Here is a 24,821-nt window from a genome sequence, read left to right on the forward strand (position 1 = left end):
TAAGATAATATCTAGTCTGGTAGAGCTATCTTAGGAAAATACTTTATGAGCTTGTATGCTTATAAAAGTAAATTCCTCGAGGTTTAGCTAGAATGAAAAGGTTTTGGACAGAGTAATAAACTTCTAATTAATAAAGTCACAGAAAAACTTAATTTCCCATGGAAAATATAAACATTTTGAAGGGAGCCTGTTCTTGAGAGAAAGCAGAGCTGGACAAGAGGGCTGTCTTAGCCGTAACCGAGCACTTGGCCTTGCTGTCTTCCCCGATCCTTTGTTCTAGTGTTCAGAGGAAACCCTTAGGATCACAAATCGGAAGGTGCTGCTCTCGTCTCTGACAGCACTTTCTGTTTCTTGGAGGAATTTGTTGAAGGAATGATTTCTTTACTTCAAAGAATGAGAAGAGGGAATGAGAACAAAAGCGGATGGCAGTGGGTTCTAGACCACACATATATTCATTATCTGTAGCAAGAGTGGCCTTGGAAAGTAATATTTAAGAACCATTTTAAGTAGTTGTTTATTCCATGCTAACCCATAACTGGTTCTCTCCCAAACAACTTTGAGTGAAAGTCTTCCCACAAAACTGTTTTTTTAGCCGGGCGGTGGTGGCACACGCTTTTAATCCCAGCACTTGGGAGGCAGAGGCAGGCAGATCTCTGTGAGTTCGAGGCCAGCCTGGTCTACAAGAGCTAGTTCCAGGACAGGCTCCAAAGCTACAGAGAAATCCTGTCTCGAAAAAACAAAAAAACAAGAAAACAAAAAACCTAGCATCTTTGCTTTGTGAGTATTTAAGTAAGAAAAGAAGGTGGCTGGAGAGCAGCTCAGCAGTAGACAGAATTTGGTAATCTCCCATAGGACCCTGGTTCAGTTCCTAACATCCACATTGGTCAGCGCTTCCATCAGCTCATAACAGCATGTCACTCCAGCTCCAGGGGATGCAATGCCTTCTTCTGGTCTCCTTGGGCACCTGCACACGCACACGCGCACACACACACACACACACAGAGCCAGGCATGGCGACACATACCTTTAATCCTAGCACTCTGGAGGTAAATGTAGGCAGATCTCTGTGAGTTTGAGGCTATCCTGGTCCACAATATGGAGTTCAGGCTATCAGGGAAAACCTGTTCAAAATTAAATAAATTATTTCAAAAAAAGAAGGAAAGAAAAAAAGGCAGAACAGTGCTCAAAGAAGATGGTAGTCACAAGACGAAGGCTAATGGATATCAGCGGGCAGAAGGTATGCCAACTTAGAAGTGATCATGAGGACTAGACAGTAATGGCGCACGCCCTTTAATCTCAGCACTGGGCAGGCAGAGGCAGGCAGATCTCCAAGTTCGAGGACGCCTGGTTCTATAGAATAAGTTCCAGGACAGCCAGAGCCACACCGAGAAACTTTGTCTAGAAAAACCAAAAAAGAAAAGAAAAAAAAAAAAGAAGTGATCATGTGGGAGGGTGTAGTGTCTCTTTAACTTGAATCAGAGGATGAGTTCTTTCATCTCTTGAAGGAAAAACTAAGCTGAGGAAGTCTGGGATACCCACAACCCTTGGGTTATATAAAGATAATAAATATACATTTCATAAAGGTTGCGGTGAAGAGCATACTGTGCTAACTGACACGAAGTGCTTAGCGAAGCGCCTAGCACACAGTAAGAACTCGGTAGATGTTGGCTGTTACCTCACTATTCTCTTCGCTCTCCTCCCTTTTTCACCAGGTTTCATTCATTCTTTTCCAAGGACATGAAGGGGGCGTGCCCTCCCACTGCCGCTCTCACCTAAGCCCCGCCCCCGCCTCTTTCCGGATTGGCTCCTTGGAGGCGGAGCCGAGGGAAGAACCCAGTGCGGTGCGGTGGGCGGGGCGCATGCGCGGGTTGGGCTGGGTGGAGGAGGAGAGGAAGAGCTGCCGGAAGTAGGCGGTGGAGGTGGCGGCAGAGCTGGCCGAAGCTGCCAGGGAAACCGAGGCGGGAAGCGCGGCGGCAGATCCTCAGCACAGGGGTCAGGTGTGCGGCCCGCACGCCTGAGGCCGAGGGCTCGCTCCGCCTAGGCCGCGTCCCAGGTCCCGCAGCCTTCGCGGGTCCCCTCCTTGCCCGGAGCCCGCCAGGAGGCGCCGCGCCGAGGGACTGCGGGGCGGGGGGCAGACGGCCCTGACCCCGGGACGGCTCGGGGCGGGGCGAGAGGACACGGCTCGTCCCGCTCGGGAGGTGCGCCTGGGCGGGGGCCCCGAGGCCTCAGCCCCGGACCGAGGCAGGGGCTCCTGGGGGCGCGGGGGGCGCGTCGCCCTCTGCCCCCGCCGGCACCCTGGCCATGACGGGCAAGTCGGTGAAGGACGTGGATCGGTACCAGGCGGTCCTGGCCAACCTGCTGCTGGAGGAAGATAACAAGTTCTGTGCTGATTGCCAGTCCAAAGGTAGCACATCCGCGGCACCGGCTGGGGGCTGACTGCGGGGCGGTGGCGTGGCGGTGGCCTGAGTGGGGAGGGGATTCTGGAGCCCAGGCGGCGAGCCCTCTTCGGATGGCAATGGGTGCTACCCTTGCTCAAGAGCCTTCTGGATTTCCTGGGGCTCGGGGTTTGGTGTGGGCGAGGGGGCTGGGGAGATGTGTGTGTGTGTGTGTGTATGTGTGTGTTTGAGAGCGTGGTGAAGATGGTATAGTGGGGGGTGGGGAGGCCCGGTGTGTTCAGGTGAGAATGTCTGTGTTGCAGGCTCTGAATGGCTTCTGGGCCCGCTGTCATCCAGAGCTGGAAGCCTTTCACTTGGCAGAGCTGTGGGTGAGCTGCAGTGTGGTGGTGGGGGTGGGAGCGGCGAGGAGGAAGGTGAGATGACGAAGAGGAAAACTGTCGAAATGGTTTTTAAAGGTGGTATTCCTTACTGTCTGCTCTTTCATTAGCAGCTCCTGTCATTTTGCCACCTTGTTGAGCTCTGGCAAAGTGCTTAGGTGGCTGTCTTCACTCAGGATGTGTGCCCTGGGAAGCTGCCTTACGCAGTGACACAGTGCGGATTTCTAGATAGCCTCTCCTGGTCTGTGGAGGCCTTGTGCTTGTGTGGTGGCCGAAACTAGCAGGACCCGGGCTGTAGTGCAGGACCCATTCAAACAGGGAGAACGGGAAGCAAGGAATTTATCGAATTCGTTGCTTCCTTGGTGCTTCCACTCGTAGAGGTGAAACGGAAGGATTTTTGTAAATCGACCACAATCATTTAACCTTTGTTTTCTGTGCTCTTAAAGGTTCGTGCTTTAATAAAATTAAAGGTCAACATGGTAGAAAAATGTACTAGTGAAATGTTTGTACTTGGCGTTGTAGAGACAAGCAGTTATATTTTGGGGGGGCTATTGCTCTTGTACCTTAGTTCCATTTCCCAGATTTGCCTTATAGCATATGGGCATATAGTTTAAAACAAATTCAAATGTGTGTGTATTAATTTTGAGAAAAGCAATAGATTCTTAACCCACGCTTCATGTGATTATGGTTTATTTAGAGTAGGGTTATGTAAGGAGGGCATCAGGAATGATGATGCATTGATTTAGACTCCTAGTAATATTTTTTTAGTGACCTCTATCAGTAGGCAAATGGAATGTACTATTAGGAAAGCAGGTCCCTGGATTTCTCTCCTAAAATTTTACTTATTTATTTATTTTTATTTTTTTCGAGACAGGGTCCCTCTGCATAGCCCTGACTATCTTAGAACTCACTTCGTAAACCAGGCTGGCCTTGAGCAGAGATCCCCTGGCTACCCCCACCTGGCTAGATTGATTCTGGTTAGATCTATTGGAATGTTTGGTTTAACATTTGATTTCACTCAGATTCTCTAATGTCCTCAGTTGACAGCTCTTAAGTCACAGTGAGGCATCCCTGGGTGAACATCATCACATTTGGGGAATCAGATACCGTTTTTTGGTGATTTTTAGAACCACCCCCTCCCCTATTTCTCCTGTTGCTCTTAAACTTACTCATTCCAATAAAATATACCACGTGGAAGAGAGAGGTTACTTTATCATCTCCTCCAAATTTCCCACTGCCCCTTATTAATAGCCCTATTGGGAACTCAGATATGAAGCCTTAGTTAATGCCTAACGAGAACTGGTAGCTGGGGCCTGTGAAATGGCTCAGTGGAGAAAGGCGCTTGCCACCAAGACTGACAACCTGAGTTTGGTCTCCAGCCCCCACCGTTGTTCCTCGACCTCCACGGGGATGCTCTAACACCTGTACAAATCCCTACACAATCAATAAATAAAATGTAAGCAGCAGCGACAAAAGCTGGTAGCCGCTGATGCTGCTACCTTAGCTCCTGAACGTTCCAAGTCAGAAATTCTCTTCAATACATTTCACCACTATTAAAAAAGGGTTGCCGTGTGTCGTTTTCTTTCAGTTCTGTTAAACAGGCTTTTGCTGAGGCCTTGTGTTTGTTGAGTGGGAGAGTTATCCAGCCTAGTCTGCCAGTTAACCCCTCATTCGTGTTGTTCCTCTTTTCCCCTTTCTGCTTTTGTAATGAACACGCTTGCAGTTCTCAGAGGGTGGTAAGAAAGACGTTTGCATCTGTGCATCGTGGCTTGCTCAGCTGTGGTAAAAGGCCCTTAGTTGGCAGAAGAATTTGAAAACTATTCACTAAATATTTGAGTTTACTTTTTTTTTTCATTTTGTTCTTTCTCAGAAAATTGAGAGCTCACCAGACAGGGTCTGGAGAGTGTTCATCTATTAATATTTAGTCTATTGATGTAGCTTGGACTACAGATCTGAAAGTGGATACTTTTGTAAAAATGCTTTAAAATAACTCTTTGGCAATGACTCTTTTTAAAATTTTATATTTTGTGTGTGTGTGTATGTGTGTGTGTGTGTGTGTGTGTGTAAGAGAGAGAACAACTTATACCATGTGGGGAGAGAACTCAGATGGTCAGACTTGGTGGCAAATACCCTTTCTTTTCACTGAACCATCTTACCACCCTGCCTTTTCTATTTATTTTTTAGAAAAATTATCTTTCATAAAAAGTTTATTTTTATTTTGAATTATGTGTATATGTGAGTTATTGACCATGGATGCCAGGAGAGGGTGTTGGATTCCCTGGAGCTGGAATTACAGGTGATTACGAGCCACCTGAGGTGGGGTGCTAGGCACTGAACTCAGGCCTTCTAAAGAGTACGAACTCTGACCACAGAGTAACTTCTCTAGTCCCCTGATTCTTCTTTCTTACATCATATTTAGGGCTGGGTGGTGGTGGCAAATGCCTTTAATCCTGACACTCGGGAGGCAGAGGCAGGAGGATCTCTATGAGTTCGAGGCCAGCCTAGTCTACAAGACCTAAGTTCCAAGACAGCTAGGGCTGTTACACAGAGAACAACTATCTTGAAAAAACAAAAAAGAAAAGAGTGATATCTGATAGTTGATCCTTAGAGTGATGTAGTTTAAACATCACAATAGAGAACAAACAGATACTCTTCTCTGTAGTCAGTAGAACACTGGTTCTCAACCTGTGGGTCTCAACCCCTTTGGCAAACCTCTGTCTCCAAAAATATTTACATTATGATTCATAACAATAGCAAAATTATAGTTATGAAGTGCCAACAAGAATAATTTTTTGGAGCTGGGCGGTGGTGGCGCACACCTTTAATCTCAGTACTCAGGAGGCAGAAGCATGCGGATCTCTGTTTGAAGCCAGCCTGGTCTATGAGGATTCCAGGATAATCAGGACACAAAGAAACAAACAAACAAAAAAATAATTTATGGTTGGGGTCACCACACCATAAGGAACTGTATTAAAGGGTCACGGCATTAGGAAGGTTGAGAACCACTGCAATACAAAGCCTGTTGGACCAGGTTCTCGAATGGCCAGATTACTCGGGCACTCTTTGTTAAAAAAACAAGAAGTCACAATTTAAACCATCTGAAGTGGCCACACCTATAATCCCAGAACTCAGAAGTTAGAGGCAGGAAGGAAGTTCAGTTATCCTTAGCAATTTTGAGGCTAGCCTGGGCTACATGAAACCCTGTCTCAAAAAGCTCCCTTTCACAATGCTGTGACTTGTTCATAGCCCAAGATACAGTTTCCTTATCATGAAAACTCCAACGTTAATACTTTCAACGGACTGACTTCAGTAATGATACACAGGACAAAACTAGTGTAAGACCCAGATATGTCCTTAGTAACTGGCTGCTGGAGACCATCAGACTTCCTTTGTACTTGGGACCACAGTGGCCCAAGACTTCGCCTTTAGCTCTGTAGCTCCAAGTGTTTATCAGTGTGTGGGGATTAACCCATTCAGAGACTGGTTAAAACCAGATACTATCTATCATTTACCATTGGGAAGGTCTGCCTTTCTGAAGACCTGTGTTTTCTTTCTTGTCTGCCGTTGGGACGTCACCAGTGTCAAGGTTTGTGAGAAACAGAAGGAGCCGACATGGGGCCACATGATGGCTTGTGAAGTATGCGAGAGACTGGAGCACCTCATGGAGTCTGAGGGCTTTGCTAGGCTCTCTTCCCTCTTTTGTCACATCTCGTCTGTGAAGTGTTTCCCTCTAATCAACTAATCCCTGCCTGTTTCATCTCCTGTTATATATATTTTCATTTAAGTTGATTGTCATGTGGTTCAAAATTCAAAAACTCTAAAAGAGTGTGAAAAGTCGTTGTCCTGGGGATAACCGCTGTTGGCCATTTCTTACCTATCATTTTTCTTTGTTTGAAACAGGGTCTTGTAGCCCAGCCCGGCCTTAACCTCTGTGTAGCTGAGTAAATGAACTCCTGATCTCCCTCCCCAAAGCTTGCATTACAGGCATGCATCCCTGTGCCTGGTTTCTTATATATGTATTTGAGACAGTTCTGTATAGCTTTGGCAGGACTAGAACTCGCTATGTAGACCCAACTAGATGATGCAAACATGCTGTGATCTTCCCGCCTCTTTCTTCTAAGTGTTTGCCTTACCTGACCTTTCATTTTAAATGTATGTGTGGGGACGTATGTGTGAGGATACATGCGTACATGTCTATACCTCCCTGTGGAAGCCCATGTTGACCTTGGGAGTCTTCCTCTATAGATCTCTTCCTTTTTTATTGAGACAGATCTGTCACTCACTGATTCTGGCCAATCTAGCCACCTTGTCTCGAGGATCCCCTGGGCTTGCCTCCTGTACTTGGGGACCGTAATTAGGCTGTCATGCCCACCTAGCTTTTAGGTGAGCTATGGAGATTGGAACTCCAGTCCTCACACTTGCAAGAGTGCTTCTTCTTCTTTTTAATTTGTTTATGTGCATTGGTGTGAAGGTGTCAGGTCCCCTGGAACTGGAGTTACAGACAGTTGTGAACTGCTATGCGGGTGCTGGGAATTGAATCTGTCCTTTGGAGTAGTAGCCAGTGCTCTTAACCACTGAGGCATCTCTCCAACTCATTGTAGGAGTGCTTTACTCCTGAGTCTTCTCCCCAACCTCCTTTACCTGATTTTTGAGAGATAATAAATGCATTGACAAACTATGACATTTTCTTTTTTTTTTGTATATGTGGATTTTAAATAATGACATTATATGTATAGGTTTTCAGCACTTTTGTGCAAATAGCACATTACCTACTGAGTTTGGTCTCTGGATTTTTTAATCAACATCATAATATGAAGACAGTGAAGATTCTCTGTCCATGTACACAAAAGAGCTTCTGCATTATTTCAAGGTCGTATACAAGTCTGTACTTCTGTTAAGTTGAGAAACATTTTTGAATGATTTGGAAGACAGCTTCTCTTATGGAAGATGTCTTTGGAAAGGGATTAGAGGCTGGAGAGATGGCTCAGCAATTAAGGGCACTTGGGATTTTAGCAGAGGACCCAAGTTTGGTTCCTAGAATCAACATGGTGGTTCACAACCATCTGTAAGTTTAGTTCCAGGGATCTAAGATCTTCCTCTGGCTTTCATGGCCACCAGACATGCATGTGGTACACAGACAAACATGCAGGTAAAACATTCTTACACATAAAATAAGAATGAATACATGTAGGTGGATTTTTGGGGGGCTGCCAGCTCACAAATAATGACACAGACTTATTATTAATTATGAATGCTTGGCCTTGGTTTACACTTGTTACTAACTAGTCTTGCAACTTAAAATTAACCCATATCCATTAATGTACTTTTATGTTCTTTTATATGGCTCAGTTACCTTTACTCTGTACTTCCTATCCTGCTTCTTCTGCCACCTGGCTGGTGACTATGCCTTCCTCCCAGTGGTCTCTCTCTGCCCAGAAGTCCCGCCTATGTCTCCTGTCTAGCTATTGGCTGTTCAGCTTTTTATTAGACCAATCACAGCAATACATCTTCACACTGTACAAATATCCCACAATAAATACATCTTTTAATAAAGTATCTGCAGCACTCAGGAGCCTTTGAAGAACTGAGGAGGCTTCCCCTGGTGATGGAGCAGCTAGGTTGACCCTTCTTCAGCATGCCACCCACTCTCTCAGCTCCATTTCCTTTTCTTCTCTTTCTTCTTTTTTTTAATGTATGCGTGCTCTTTCCACACGTACACATGCATGTAAGAAGAGGGCATCCGATACTGTTATAGATGGTTGTGAGCCACCATATGGGTGCTGGGAATGAACTCAGGACCTTGGGAAGAGCAGCGAAATGGTCAGTGCTCATAACGTCTGTCAGCTTCATTTTCTTAATAGGAAAATGCAAGTGTCTTGTAAACAAGTGCTATTCAGATGCAAACATCATTTTTATATCACTCTTGGTCTTACTTATCTTATCTTGAGTTTGTTAGCTTCATTTTTTAACTTTATATTCTTAAAATACTTCGGTTACTGAAAGCCACAGTTGGAATGATTCATAGTAATCCCCTAGTCCTTAAGCCAAAACCATTTTCTATATATGGGAGTTCTGGCATTTTTACAAATGTACTTTAAAGGACCCTGAGGAGAGCCTGGATGTTTCCTGCCTCTTCAGACATGGATGAAAGATTAGACCAGGAAATTTTTTGTTGTTATTTTTGTTTTGGTTTTTCAAGACAAGGTTTCTCTGTAGCTTTTGGTGCCTGTCCTGGAACTAGCTCTTGTAGACCAGGCTGGCCTTGAACTCACAGAGATCCACCTGCCTCTGCCTCTATCACCTGGCTCCAGGGAATTTCTTTATGTGGAGAATTTAACCTTTTTTATTAAAAATGTACTATATTTTAATTATTTGTGTGTGTGTGTGTGTGCATGTGCACATATGCTACAACACATGTGATGGTCAGGGACACCTTGTAGGAAGCAGCTCTGTCTTTCTGCTGTGTGACTGTGGAGAATGAGCTCAGATAGGCAGGCAGTGAGAAACTTTACCCATTGAGGCTGCTTACCAGTCACCCAGTTTTAACTTTTATACTTTAATCTTTAGCTGTCCTTTTATTTATTTTTTTAATCAATGGTCAACCATTGCTTTTTAATTATCATACCTTATAACACAAACTTTCCTGTCAATTTTAAGTTGTTTTAGCTATTATATGTCAGTGGCATATGATAATGCAGAAACATATTTTTTAACCTCCTTGAGAGGTTTAAAAAAATTCTACCAGATGTAGACAGACAAAAGTTGTTCTTCCATTTTCAGTTTTCTTGCCGTTATAGTCTCCTCTGCCCAAGACCAGATAACTTTCTGAGCTTTCACAGCTGATGCATATTAATCCTGACAGTCATGATTATACTGACAAGTTACTGAAAGTAATTAGTCAAAGTCACTGTTAAATCGTCTCATAGTTTTAATGTGCTAAGGCTGTTCTCTGGGAGACACTTCCTTGTTTATTCTGCATTCCTTTTAAATAGCTGTGGCCGTGAGGAAAAGAGGACAGAGTTCCTTTAGGAACAGCTCCCTTTAGACTGAAGATTGCACACTGTATGTATGTATGTATGTGTGTGTGTGTATACACATGTGCACACACACATGCATGCATACATATACAGTAATGTGTCCTAAAAGTGGAGTGTGAGTACATGTCTATATTCATATCACCCAGGGAATCAGGAATTCAAGATTATCCTGATCCAGCCTAGGCTACATGAAACTCTGTCTTGTTTTGTTTTGTTTTGTTTTGTTTGTTTTATTTCTCGAGACAGGGTTTCTCTGTGTCACCCTGTCTGTCCTGGAACTTCCTCTGAAGACCAGGCTGGCCTTGAACTCACAGAGATCCACCTGCCTCTGCCTCGTGTATGTATGGATTAAAGACGTAGGCCACCATGCCCGGCTATGAAACCCTGTCTTAAAAGACCAAGGAAAAAAAAAAAAAGAAGCAAGCAAACAACAACGAAACACCCCATTAAACAAAAACAAACAAACAAAACCCCAAACAAACAAGAAAATTTTAAGCACTCAGTCTGTGCCAGACGCTTTGCAGGGACGTATGATAAGATTCAAAGATGGGACCTTTGATCTCAAAGGTTTATAGTCTAGTGGGAAAGAAGATATATAAAGCAAATAATCATTATGACATGTGTACAGGGAACAGGAAAAGCACTGAAGAAGACAAAAAGGCCTTAAGGCAAGCTTCAAAGAGGCAACTAAGCTGATGGAAAGGATACACACGGCTTTGCCAGGCATGTAGGAGCTATATTCAAGGAAGGGGAGGCAGAAATGTACAGAGCCTCTGGTGTGCTGTGCTGTGCACGTGTGTGTGTGTGTGTGTGTGAATGTGTGTATTGTTTACGGTGATTTGACTACATATTGTGAAGTATGAAGGTTAGAATTTGGTAGCTGGTCAGAGACCCAGATTTGAGTCTTGAGCCTGCATCATCTGTATGGCAGGTGCTTTCGTGGACACTTGCCTCCCTCTGAGGATGGTCTAATGAAATGCCAGCAGAACGTGTGCTGTCGTCTCTGCAGCTGTTAGTTTCGAAGTTGAGCAGGCTCTTATGCTCAAGCAGGACCATGAGCCGAATATTTGTGATGACTTCATGATTGTGTAAGGTGCTCTCTTGGTAGCAAATCTTGTTTCCAGATAAATCTGAAAACTACCCCCTTCCTACCTTTGTCATCTGATGTCTTTATGGGATGTAGGTGGCAGCTTTCTTGGGCACAGTTGTCTATCTAACTGTTCATCACATGAGTCATTGTCTGTTTCTGTTCTTCTGCCTGCACATTCCAACCTGAAAATAATATGCAATTGGTGGCTGTGACACACTATTAATTACGTACATTGCATGCTTGTTAGTGGAGCCTACCTGTGCTATGGAGAAAGGGTAAGTGACACAGTATGCAGAGTTTGACTCTTTCTCCAGTTGATGTCCACTGTTGAAAAGACGCCCAGCAAGAGTCTGTGTCATACTCACTTGCTGTACATTCTGAACACATGGTGTCTCTTAGATCCTGGCCACAGTTGTACTTCTGTTTGAGCAAGGGGCCCTTTTAAGTAGATAGTAACTCTGAGGAAGTTCCTTACTGCTCCTGAAGTTCTCAGCCCAGCACACCATACCGAAAAGGGAGGGGCAAATTTCTGTAGAGTAGAACATCTTAACATCCACCCATTTTCCACAGTCCTCTAGTGTTGAGACAGTAATCTTGTATTGCTTAATTAATTGTTTTTTGTAGTGCTGGGATTTGGCTACTCACATGCCAGGTAATTACCCTACCACTAAGCTATATCCTCAGCCACCTCCTCCACCCCCCCATTTTTAGATAGGGTTTCCCTATGTAGTCCTGGCTAGCTTGGAACTCACTATGTAGGATGAAGTCTCAGATTTGTGCAGATTCTTCTGCTCTGCCTCAGTGCTGGGATACAAGGGTGTGTCACTTTTAGACTTTTTGAGACAGAGCCTCTCCAAGTTGCCCGGTTTGGCTTGAACATTTGTATTTCCCACCTCTATCGATTAAGTCACTAGGATTACAGGCCTGTGTCGCTAGGCCCAGCACACCCGGCTCAGGATCTGGTGTATCCCAGGGTGTCCTTAGATTCAGTATGTAGTTGAGGATTAGCTTTATTTCTGATCTTTTTACCTCCACTCCTCCAGTGATAAGATTATAGGCAGGTGCACCACACATGGTTTATGTGATGCTAGGTATCACACCCAAAGCTCCATTCATGCTAGGCAAGAACTTAGTGACTGTGCTACATCCCCAGCCAACGTTAACTTTTTAAATTGCGATTCACTGCACTTGAAGTGTCCCCTAGGATGTAAGCCCACAAGGACAGGATTTGGGGCTACATTCACTAATCTTCTGAACAGTGATAGGGGTTGATAAGGCCTAAGTAAATCACTGAATGAATGAATGTGTATTATCATCTGTACATTTTGTTCTCTAGAAGGATTTTTTATAGGATATCTGGATAAAATAAAATTATTTTCTAAAAAATAATTTTAAAAAATATGTTTGACATATTGGAAGGTCTCCTCAGTCGAGAACCAGTTAGGAAAACAGAAACCAATAGGTCAGGGAATCAGTTGTTGCTAAGTTGTTACCGAGACACGTAGGCAATCATGGTATCCAGGAACTACCATGTGGCTAAGGAAGTTGAGAGTGCCTGAAGCCATGTGGTATGATCCAGAGGCATGGAAAGAGGAATTGTTCAGTGGCTGCTGAAACCCAAGACAAATAAGAGAACTCTGACTTCTTTCTTCCTTTTGCCATTTATCCTTACTAGAATCTCTTATTTTTTTAAAATATTTATTTATTTATTATGTATACAATATTCTTTCTGTGTGTATGTCTGCAGGCCAGAAGAGGGTACCAGACCTCATTACAGATGGTTGTGAGCCACCATGTGGTTGCTGGGAATTGAACTCAGAACCTCTGGAAGAGCAGGCAATGCTCTTAACCTCTGAGCCATCTCTCCAGCCCCACTAGAATTTCTTATTGAAGGAATTTATCCAGAAATCATTTGGCAAGGGAGGCTGGGAAATGTAGGTGATTTCTTGTGATAGAGTAGAATAAGGGTAAGAGCCAAGTACTGACAGACACAGATGCTGAAAACATCTCCAAGATGTGATTGTTCCCCCTTCGTTATTAGGGATGACATAAAAAATCTTCCAGGTAAATGTGGACAGGAAATAGGAAGGGGTTTCTGGTAGAAAACCCTTCGTGTGCTTTTAAAGGATCCTAGCTATCACTGAAACTTCGTCCCAGGAAGTAATGAGATACAGCAAGTCATATCCTGTAAGACTGTGTGCCAGGTTGAAGCTGTTTGACTATGGCTTGCCACCAGGAGCTATGCATCAATTTATCGTTTGATTACTCAGAAGATAAGTTCCTACTCTTTGAATTCTGGGAAGCCTAGGGTCTAGGCATGTTGCCTCATCCTCACCTGGGTGACTTATGTCAATAATACAAAGATGCACAGAATTTTATGGATGGCAGCTTTAAAATATGACGCGGCTTAATCTCTCCTTGATAATTAAGGTAGTTGCAGTGGGATTAATTTCCTTGTACCATGCACCACTGTTTCTAGACTTGTTAGGTGAGGAGTGGGGGCCTGTGGTTGGTGTCTCCCAAGAACTTCAGATAGGTTGGTTAGTGAAAAGGGTGATATCAGCAACTTCTGCACCAACCCTGAAAAGTATTATAGTCTTACAAGGAATGTCACTCTTCTATCTAAAGGCAAAGCTTGCCAAGTTACGGCCGCTAATATCCTTCCTGACTATAAAAGCATTTGCGTTATGTGATTCCGGTTCAGCACTTTCTAGAAGTGCTTTTTTTGTCAATCAGGTCACCTGTATTTGGGCTCTGCCCATGTTAATGGCTGTGGTGGAACTAGGCCAAGGAAAGGTTTCAGTTCAGTGTGAGTATGTTTGTTTTGGGTGTTACTTTCCTCAGCTGAAGGGAATGTCGTTGTTTAAGTTGTCATCAACAACAAAAAGCACATGGGTTTCCTTGTGTTTTACTTTTCTCTGAGAAATTAATTTCTTCTTGACAGGCATACCTGTAATTCACAGATACAATTAAATACAATTTGGGTTTTATTTATTTGCTGTTTATTTACTTTTGAGACATGGTCTTGCCACGTAGCTCTGTCTGCCCTGAACTCACTGTGTAGCCCAGACTGGCCTTGATCTATAGCAGTTATCTCTCTCTGTTTCTGTTTGTTTTGTTTTGGTTTTTTTTTTTTTTTTTTTTGAGACAGGGGCTCTCTGCATAGCTCTGACTGTCCTGGAACTCACTCTGTAGACCAGGCTGGCTTTAAATTTAGAGACCTGCCTGCCCCAGCCTTTCATTGCAGGATTAAAGGTGTGTGCCACCACTGCCTAGCTTGTGGTAGTTCTCTTACCTGAGCCTCCTAGCTGTTGAGGTCACTTGAGTGATCCACCATGTCTGGCATATGTATATGTATAAACACACAAACATTTGTTTGTTTTGTTTTATTTTTTAAAGACGGAATTTTTCTATGTAGCCTTCACTGTCCTGAAAATAGCTCTGTAGACCAGGCTGGCCTCGAACTCACAGAGATTCACCTGCCTCTCTTTCCCAATTGCTGGGATTAAAAGTGTATGCTACCATACCTAGCTAGATTTTATATTTTAATTAAATAAGTAAGTAAATAATTTTGAGGAGGTTGAGACAGAGTCTCACATAGTTCAGGCTGGTCTTGAACTCCCAACATAGTGGAGGATGCCTTGACTTCTGGGTCACACTGTAACCACCTCCCATACTGGAATTTAGGCAGCTAGCTTTGTAATTTGGTATTTGAGATATTTGACATTTCCCCAGAATGCCAGTTCTTTTCAGCCAGGCTACCTGGGCTTAAAGGTACATCTTAAAGCACACCCGCGCCTCTGTAGAGCTTCGTGTTGTATAGTTATAATTATCTCTCACTGTGTTTGACTCTTCCCTTTCTCAAACCTTCTCCTTCCCTACCCCACTCTTCTGGATCCTGTATTCCCCACAGGCTTTGTGAACGCTGGTCCGTGATGGCTGAACGACAGGTCCTTCCCCAGTGGAAAGCCCCAGAGATGAGCAAATTCACCTTCAGCTGTGGCCATCCAGCAGTGTAAGGTTGTTGTGGGGGTTCTCACAGTTTGTCAACTCTCCCTCTTGTGTGGCCGAAACCTGCCTCAGTTTCTACCTTCATAACTTGTGGCTTGCAGAGGAATAGGATTCTCTGTTGTTCCTTCTTTTCATTGATGATGAACGTATTCTTTGGGCAGTTTTTTCATCCCAGGTTGGTTTTAGATGCATAGAGAATACAGTTTTAAAACATACTAGGTTTTACAAGTCCACCTGCAGAAGATTTTGTTGATTTTTTTTTCCTTTTTGTTTAAAAAAAAATCAACTCAGCTTTTATAGGAAATTTCTTAGTCCTAAACTGGATCCTTTTGACTTCCTGCCATTGTTTTTCTCACCCCCACCTGAATGAATGTGTGGTGGTCCCATTTGGTGGTGTACTGAAAATAGGAAAGGACTCAGGAGGGAGGGAAGCTGCCTTCTCTGGGGATAGTGTCCCAGCACAGTGATGCAGCAAGGAGAGCATCTTTGCCTCTCCTCTCGTTTGCACAGAGAGCTGTTGTCTTAGTTGCTCTCCTTTGCTGGGAGAAACACCATGACCAAAAGCAACTCGGGAGGAAAGGGTTGATCTGATTATAGCCTGTCAGTGAGGGCATCACAGAAGGAAGGAACTCGAGCAAAGGGGGAGGTGGGGCCTGAGGAGAGCAGCTCATTGCCTTGCTGCCAGGCTCACATTCAGCCGCCTTTCTTGTACTTTTCTTGTACTCCCCTGGACCACCTGCCTAGGGGTGGCACTGCCCACTCTGAGCTGGATCCTGGCACATCAATCCACAATCAAGAAAATAATCAACAGCCCACAGACTGACCAATCTGATGAGACATTTCCTCAATTGAGGTTCCCTCCTGCCACATGACTCTAGTTTGTGTCAAGTTAACAGAAACCAACCAGCACACTGTCTTTTGCAACAGTTGCTAGTGAAGGCTAGACTGTAAATCCCCGGCCTCTCCAGAGTAGCCATCTGTCACTGTGGGTTTGTGTGCAAATCTTACTGTGTTTCTTCACCTTGCTTGCCCAAGTGCTCACAGCTGATGTTGTTTTTAACTCCTTCCTCTTTTCTTATCTGACGGAAGTCCCCAGTGTGCAGATTTAGAAATGAGCTCTCTGACATTTCTGACTGTGACTTGAAAGAATTTGCTTTATTAGCATGTTGATAGTTGCTTTAGTTCTTAAGCTATTTGGTTTGGTGTGGTTTGATTTGTTTTTTCGAGACAGGGTTTTTCTGTTTATCCCTGGCTGTCTTGGAGCTCAATTTATAGGCCAAGCTGGCCTCAAACTAAGAGAACTGACTGTGTTTGCCTCCTCCAAGTGCTGGGACTAAAGGTGTGCATCGCCACACCTGGCAGTTCTTAGCTTTTGAAAAATGATTTCTTATGAGAACTTTCTATGTAGATCTCAAGGTCTTAGTCTGCAGCCTGCAGCCTCTGGGTTTGTGTTGCTGATACTTTATCTTGTGTGGTATCTGACACAAGTCCTTAGAGGAGAGCTAGCAAGGACCCCATCCTTCCCAGGCTGCCAACAGCAGAGCCATGGGAAACAAATTTCAGTGTGACAGCCGACTAGATAAAGAAAAAACTAGAAAGATTCAGTCAGGCTCTCCTGCCGGCTTGATAGTAGCTGTTTGGCACAGGATTTGACTTTGTCACTCTGAAAGTGGGCATGGGAACTTTGGCAAGAGGAATTGCTGCAGACAGGGGAAATCTAAGAAAAGGTCTTTCCTGTAATGGGGCTGCTGTGTGTTTCTAGCTCAGACAAGAGAGCAAGGTGCATCTTTAAATGAAGCTTTCGAGCCAGAGCCAGGAGGGTGCATTTTAGTTCCGTTGAGTGTCTTCCTTGGTCCTCAGCCTTGTCTGAACAGAAGCAGCTTGGCACAAATGACTCCAGTCGAGGGTCTACATTATGGCAGAGTAAAAATAGATCCTCGTTTCATTAGACTGCGCATGTATTTAAGGGGGAGGGGAAGACTTGTTGCCATGGGAACAGACTCCTCGAGCAGGGTTTTTGATTTTTGGTTTTTTTTTTTTTAATCTTATGAGATTTGTGGAGTGGGGAGATGTGCTTATTTTCTAAACATTAGAAGCTGTTGCCTTTAAAAGCAGAGCCGTCTGCTGCCATCATTTCTTACTATGGCACTTACCTATATATGTGATAAAACAGTTGGAAAGTATGGAAAATCAGAACCGCGCAAATGGTCGTTCTCAGAATTCTCATTGCTCATTATTTACTTGAGTTTGTGCTTCAATTTTTATGACATTATCATTTCATTTAACATTTATCATGGCATTAAAACATGTAAATACCTTTGTTAAAAACATACTCTGTCATGGGAGTATGTCATCTTTTATATAACACTAAGTGTTGAACATTTAAGTTTTCAATTTTCATCATTATAGACAATAGTGCAGTGTAAATCTTTGTGCTCTTTCAGGCTGATGAGTTATTCACTTGTTCAGCCCTGAGTAGTTATGGGCCCCTCTAATTTAGAGAGCTGGGTAGCATCTCCTGGTTGGAACCGTTTGAGAGATGGTCTTGCTGTAGGGCTGTCATTCTGAAATGCTTTGCTGTGGTAGATGTCTGTTGAGGCAAGGAGTGGGGAGAGCTGGGGAGTCCTGGCTGACCATAGGGCAGCTTTGTGTGTCCCATCACAGTGGGGTGGGCCAGCTCACCATGCTCTGCCTACATGGGAGAGTGTTTTCACACCATGATTAACCCTTAGGTGTTCACAGTCTTCCTTCACTCAAACCCCTCTGCTGAGAAGGCAGATTAGAGGCCCTACATTGCTACGAAGGGAACGGTGATTGCTATAGTTTTTATTTTCTGAGCAAGGGTTTTCCTGGACTATAACCAAAGACAAAGGACTGTGTCTCTGTGTGTGCATAGTGGATGTGTACTGTCTGGCAGTGTCTTTGTGCCCACCACACAGTTGTTCTGCTACTGTGTGTTCAGATCTTACTCTTCTTTTGGTTCCTAACAGTCCCCTTCACACTGTGGGCACGAATGGCTGGAGACTTGTGACATTCTAGGAAGCTGAGAGGTGAATCTCGTGACTGCTTTGTGGCATTACTTCTTTGCGGCGTTTCATTTGTGTGCTCCTGGCATCTGTGCCACATGAAAGCTGGGACCAGTCACGAAGCCAATCCATTACCCTCTCTCTGTAGGAGGTTCAGTGTGACGTATCATCTGGGGGAAATGTAGCAAGGGGTGTGAAACTGGAGGCTGAAATAGCAGTCCTTTAACCCTTTTGTGGGACGGGGTAAATATTTAGACATTGTTCTAGTGAAATTATAACCTTGTAGCAGTTCTAGGAACTCTCAGTCCCCACTGGAACAGGTTTGCTTAGCCAAAGAACCTTGTTTTGGCTCCTCAACCTTCCTTTGGCTCTTCGGAAGCTGTGATTATTATTCTAGAGACCTGCCCTGCTCTCTGCATACAGATCCCTGTGCAGATCCTTCTCTGCAGGGTTGGCTTCTTTGCCCTGCCCCATGCCAAGTCTTTCCATATGTATAGCTCATACTTGCTTCTGATGTCCTAGCTTTGAAACGCTGTGATGGGTCATCTCTGTGAAAGGGCAGACCTCCACCTTCTGATCACCTTTCAGGCAGGGCTGTTTCGGTGATGAACATTCAGCATGTCACTGGACTAGCCATTTGTACTTTGATCCCAGGATTGTTTTCTGTGCTGCTGTTTGTTTAGGAAGCTGTCTAACCTGTGTAGATATGGTTGTGATTGGTAAATGGCTCTGCTTTTCTATGTGTCTGCCATTCGTTGGTCTCCTCTGATGTGTGGGGAAAGCCACTGTGCTCCTTTTCGGGTCACAGATTTCATCTGTTGGCTCAGGTTTTGTATAGAGCCACTGCCTGGGTGAAAAGCCTGTGCTTTGCTGGGAATGGCTGAGAGACCTCCTCTGCTTGACTGCTGGGTCCTGAGATCCAGTGTGCCACCCTTGTTCTTCTGGGCTTCCTTTTTAGTGGAGGGGTATGGATGGAAAACCTGAGAATGAGTCTTCACATTCAGTCTTGGACGTCCATTTCCTAGCTGCACCATCATGTTATAATACAAAAGGTACCTGCAGAGTGAGGTATTAGTTTAGTAATGACTGTTATAACACTTCTGATACGTTTAAGGTGTGTAAAGATGATGCTAATTCCAGTTCAGCGGATGATCCTTTCTGAGTGAGCTTGAACTCTCCAGTTTCTCAACTGTGCTTTAACTAGAAAAATCTCTAAGGTTTTAGAATACTATGTTTGTATTAGTCAGCTTTCTATCACTATAATGAAAAACCCAAAGTCTAATGATGGTGGCGCATGCCTTTAATCCCAGCACTCAGGAGGCAGAGGAAATTGGAGTTCAAGGCCAGCCTGGTCTACAGAGTGAGTTCTGGGACAGCCAGGGCTACACAGAAAAACCCTGTCTCAAAATAAACAAACAAACCTAATTAAAAAAAAAAGAAAGAAAGAAAGAAAGAAAGAAAAATCATCCAAGGCAATTACATTATAAAGAGCAAAGGCTTGGGGTGGTGGGGGTGCTGTTAAGAGTGCTATCTGTTTTTGCAGAGGTCCTAGGTTCAGTTCTCAGTGCTCACATGGCAGTTTACACCCAACTATCTGTAACTCCAGTCCCAGGTGATCAGACACCCTCTTCTGACCTCCATGAGCATACATGCATACATATATGCATGCAGGCAAAATCCACATACACATAAAAGAAATATGTCTAAAATAGTTTTTTAAAAAGAGAAGGCTTTGTTTTGACTCTGGTTCTGGAGGGTCCCTCCAAGACAAAGGCAGTACATCATGCCTGGAGCACACGGTTTGGCCAAACTAGGAAGCAGCATAGAGGGTGAGTCTAGGGTCTCACAACCCTCTCTGATGGCAGGCACCCAATGATTTAAAGACTTCTCATAAAGCCCTGCTTCTCAGTGCTACACCATCTCCCTGGGACCAAACTTTTGACATATGGGCCTATAGAGTATCCATACAAGCTACAGTCCACTCTAAATGCCTTGCCTATCTGTCACAGAACAAGAGAAGACTGCTCTGCAGAATTGTCGTGTTTTTCTCTCTTGCCTTTTCCAAAGTAAAGACTTAAGACTGATTCCTCAAGCCAGGTGGTGGTGGCGCACGCCTTTAATCCCAGCACTTGGGAGGCAGAGGCAGGTGGATCTCTGTGAGGCCAGCCTGGTCTACAAGAGCTAGTTCCACGACAGGCTCCAAAGCTACAGAGAAACTCTGTATTGAAAAACAAAAACAAAAAAGACTGATTCCTCTAGACCAGCACTCTTGACCTCAGTACTATTGACATTTTGACATTTTGGTAATTCCTTGTGGGGATGGGGATTGCCCTGTGTATTTTGTTGTTGTTGTTTTTTTTAAATCAGCATTCCTTGGCCTCTAGATGCCTAGCATGTTTCTACTTCCTGCCAGTTGTGACAGCCAAAAATTTCTAGAGATATTTCTTTAAAGTAGAAATTGCTTTGGCTGGGAACCATAGGTCTGGAGGGATAAGAAAGGGGGGAACTCTTTGGATGTGGGTGGGGTTACTGCCAATAGTCATGTTGTTCCTCTGCTTCCTCTTACCTGTATTATCAGCAAGTTTGAATTCTGTGGAGGGACTTTAGTGATTATACCAAGTTTTGAAATACAGCTGCAGCTAACTGACTTTGAAGTGGTTATGTTGCTATCAGCTCAGCAGTCCTTCCCTGCTTATCTGCTATTAGTGTGGCTGGGTGAGGTAGTGGCTGGCATGCATGAAAGCATTTCTTTGTAGAGACGATCAAGTCAGCAGTGTGAATCATGGATCCGGACTGGGTCCTGTGTGAGAATCCAGTGTTGTGACAGTTAGTCCTACAGCTACCCAAGGAAGAAATTAACTTGTCATCATTAGGTAGAGGGAGAGGAATCTATCCCATGGATAGAGGATGAAGAGCAACTCATGGGTCAGTTTCAATATCGTATTTCTTTAGTGGCTTATTCCAAAAAATTGTGCCCTCCCTCCCAGTGGGAAGGCTCCATCAGTCTGCTGCTATTCCTTGAAATGATGATTGGACTGTATTGGATTTCCAGAGGCATTGACCCTAAGAGGTTGAACTTTTCTGCTTGTTAACAGTTGCTATAAAATATCAGTTTAGGAATAACATTGGATTTGTTCCCATCAACTCTGAATTCAGTCTTCACTGGCTCAGTTCAGAATTGTGTACAGTAAAGGAGACCGTGTTCTGTGTTATCCTCACAGGGATGCGCTGGGATGCCAGTACCATGATTCTGACACTTGAGCCTGTGTTAGTCTCTGTGCTGGGGTTCTGGCAGGCTTTGCTTCTAGTCCAGCTGAGCCTTTGCTGGAGTAATTGCCCACATGGAGCCTTCAAGCCAAACACAATCGTTTGTACTGAGATAGTCTCACTGTTTGGCTCCTCATGAAGTAACCTCCTTCCTGCCCTTCATGAAAGCAGCTATTTTTTGTCCATCCCCCCCTTTACAGAGAAGCATGTCCCAGCCACCACTCTTCTAGCTTATTCATAAATGCTTTAAGCAGGGTCTTTGTATAGAGGGAATTAGCTAGAGTCAAACTCATGGGCTGGCCGAGGGACATGAAACACTGTAGACGTCTATTCCTCTGACATTCTATGTGGTTTAAATTAACATTATGTCATTCCTCTATATAATGTCATTTCACAAAAATATCCCTACTAGGTTTTTATGTATTACTATTTTATATGCTTTTTAAAAATGTATATGAATATTTTAAAAAATGTATATGAATATCTTGCCTGTATGTATATAAGTGTATTGCATACATACCCAATGCCCAAAGAGGCCAGGAGGGGGTGCTGAATCCCTCAGAACTGAACCCCGGTCCTCTGCAACTGTTCCTAACCACTGAGCCATTTCTCCAGCCCTGTTGTTTGTGCTTTTTTTATCCCAAGAGATTTTATTTATCTATTTTGCGTGTACTTATGTGCATATTTGTGTGGGGGGGGAGATTGAGAGAGTACATGCACATGTATGGGTGTGTGCATGCCATGACACATTCCTGTAGTCAGAAGTCAACCTCAGGAGCCCTTGCCTTCCACCTTGTTTGAGGGAAGTCTCTGTTCACCTTGCATGCTCCAGGCTGATTGGCCTGTGAGCTCCAGGATTTCTCCATCTCCACATCCCATCATGCTGTAGAATAGATGTGTGGGATTCAGATGTGTTCTACTGCATCCCACTTCACAGGCCTGGGGATTCGAACTCAGGTCGTCATCTCACTTGACAGCGAATAATTTACTCTTTGAGCCATTTCTCTGGTTAAGAGTTATTTAAATTAGAGCTGGATTGTTGTTTTTTTTTTCCTTCTTTGCCTTTTTTTTTCTTTCTTTCTTTTCTTTTCTTTTTTTTTTATTGAGACAAGGTCTTGTTGTTTGGTCCAACATGGGCTAAAACTCACAGTTCTCCTGCCTTAACCTCTTGACAACTAGGATTTTGTTGGGGGAGGCTGCTAGTATGTCTCTCAACCTCTCTGATTCGAAATAATCACACAGGAACTATATTATTTGCAGTATTGTTTGGCCAGTAGCTTAAGGATATTGCTAGGTTTTTTTCGAGACAAGGTTTCTCTGTAGCTTTGGAACTAGCTTTTGTAGACCAGGCTGACCTCGAACTCACAGAGCTCCGCCTGCCTCTGCCTCCCAAGTGCTGGGATTAAAGACGTGTGCCACCACCGCCCAGCTTGCTAGCTAACTCTTATATCCTAAAGTAACCCATCTCCATTAATTTGTGGATCACCACGAGGTCGCGGCTACAGGTAAAGTTTCAGCAAGCTCCAGGGGAGGTGTCTGTCCCTGGAGGTGGCGGCTATGCTACATGGCTTCCCTCTGACTCCATCTACTCTCTCTATCCTCTATCTGCTTGGAACTCCCTCCTTGCCCTATTCTGCTAAGCCACTGACCAAAACAGCTTTATTCATTAACCAATAAAAGTAACACATAGACAGAAGGACTTCCCACACTAGGATTTCAAGAATAGGGATCTGGCTCTTTCATTACATTTTACAATATTCGCTGGGCATGGTAGCACACACCTTTGATTTCAGCACTGGGCAGGCAGAGGCAGGCAGATCTCTGTGAGTTCCAGGACATCCAGTGCTACATAGAACCTGTCTCAAAACAACAACCCAAACTGACTGTTCTTAGTGCTTTGTAAGTTTAGAGGACTGGTCTCTACTGCAAGTAGCTTGGGGATGTCCTTGGTTGCGAGTCATCCATTCTTACTGACTTCTTAAGATTCTTCAACACAGGCAGGAAATCATTTGACCAGCTTTTTTCCTTTTTCCTTAAAATATATCTGCACTTTATTAAAAAAAAATCAACTGGGCGGTAGTGGCTCATGCCTTTAAACCCAGCACTTGGAAGGCAGCGGCAAGCGGATCTCTGAGTTCATTGCCAGGTAGGTCTACAGAATGAGTTCCAGGAACAGCTTCAAAGCTACAGAAAAACCCTGTTTCAAAAAAACATTAAAAAAAAATCATAGCAGCACATATCAGAAGAATTTCCCAGGGAAATACCAAGAGACTTGGGCCTTGTCCCAAAATTTTAGATAGCACTACCACAGCCATGTACGGCCACCCATCTAGACAGACTGTTCTTTCCTCTGGTGCTGGGGGTTAATTCCAAGGCCTTGCGCATATGTTTTAGGTTAAGACATTACTGACATGGAAATTGCTTACCATGTGCATGAGATACACCGTGGTGTTCCCATATGTACAGCTGTAGAGTTTGTGACAGTTAGGAACCACCTAGTTTAGTACTTTGTTTTGTTAGTGTTGTACTTTAAAATATTAGTGTATGTGTGTGCGTGCGTGTGTGTATATGTGTGTGCTAGAGATCCATCTCAAGACCTCAAGCATGCACTTTACCAGTGCTACCTCCCTTAAAATCTATGATTATTGCCGGTGGTGGTGCATACCCAGCACATGGGAGGTGGGAGGCAGAGGCAAGTGGATTTCTCAGTTCAAGGCCAACCTGGTTTACAGAGCAAGTTTCAGTACAGCCAGGCCTACACTGTGTAGAAACCTTGTTTTGAAAAACTAAAAAGAAAAGAAAACCCATTATTATTATTTTAAGACACTGTCAAACATAGCTACTCAGGCAGGCCTTGAATTTGCAGTCTTCTTGCCTCAGGGGCTGGGATTACAGGATTGCCATTAGCTAGAATTGTAGAACCACACCAAGAGACCTAGCATTTTAATGAATTTTTAGAGGCCTTGTAACTATCTTTCAAAAGAGCTAGATTTTAGAGATAACCTAATCTAGGTTAGGAAATAGTTGACAAAGTCACAGAAAGGATTAGCCTATCTTTAGCTCTGTGGATTGCTGGGATCAGGCAGATAACCTCATGCGTCTGGACTAGTTCAGAGGAGTACTTAGGTTTCCTAGGGTTCGTGGGGAATTCCTGGTGCTATTTCCTGGCACTTTGGCTGTTAGAGCCATGGACCTGTATTCCTTTCTGGAATCCTTTCGTGCTTTTCAGTGACATTTTCTTTTGTGGCCCTCCCTTGCCTGAGCTGAGGAAAGTCAAGGGAGCTCCACAGTTTGTAAGCAAAGCTACCACTTGAGAAAGACGAGGAATCATTCTTCATTTCTTGCCTAAGACTTCAGTGATTTCTTGACGTTTTAAGTTTTTGTGTTTTGAGAAAAGCTCCGTTGACTGTTGAGATAGGCATGAATCTCCATTGAGTATCATTCCATCTGTGAGCACTAGACAGTGCTCTGTTTCATTAACCTTTTCCTGTTCCCTGGTACAAGGCAAAGTTGCTTTGCACCTCCACTGACATCAGAGCAATCCAATTACTGCATCTGTTCATTTATTGATCACCTTGATTAAGTTGACTCAGCTGGCTTGTATTTTGGTTGACTAT

At 44.0% G+C, this 24,821-nt stretch overlaps 1 protein-coding gene across 1 annotated transcript in view; it reads left to right on the forward strand.

Annotated features, from left to right (window-relative positions):
• The first annotated feature begins 1,914 nt into the window (after positions 1-1,914).
• The window catches only part of Smap2 (small ArfGAP2), a 49,166-nt gene continuing 26,259 nt past the window's right edge, over positions 1,915-24,821 (forward strand). The window contains exon 1 of the mRNA XM_048434539.3: positions 1,915-2,404. Within this exon, the coding sequence (XP_048290496.1) occupies positions 2,302-2,404 (103 nt within the window). The 5' untranslated portion in view covers positions 1,915-2,301. The remainder of the gene's footprint in view (positions 2,405-24,821) is intronic.

The sequence above is a fragment of the Myodes glareolus genome, chromosome 3 (assembly GCF_982192425.1).
Source record: "Myodes glareolus chromosome 3, mMyoGla1.1, whole genome shotgun sequence".
In the NCBI taxonomy this organism is placed as follows: Eukaryota; Metazoa; Chordata; class Mammalia; order Rodentia; family Cricetidae; genus Myodes; species Myodes glareolus.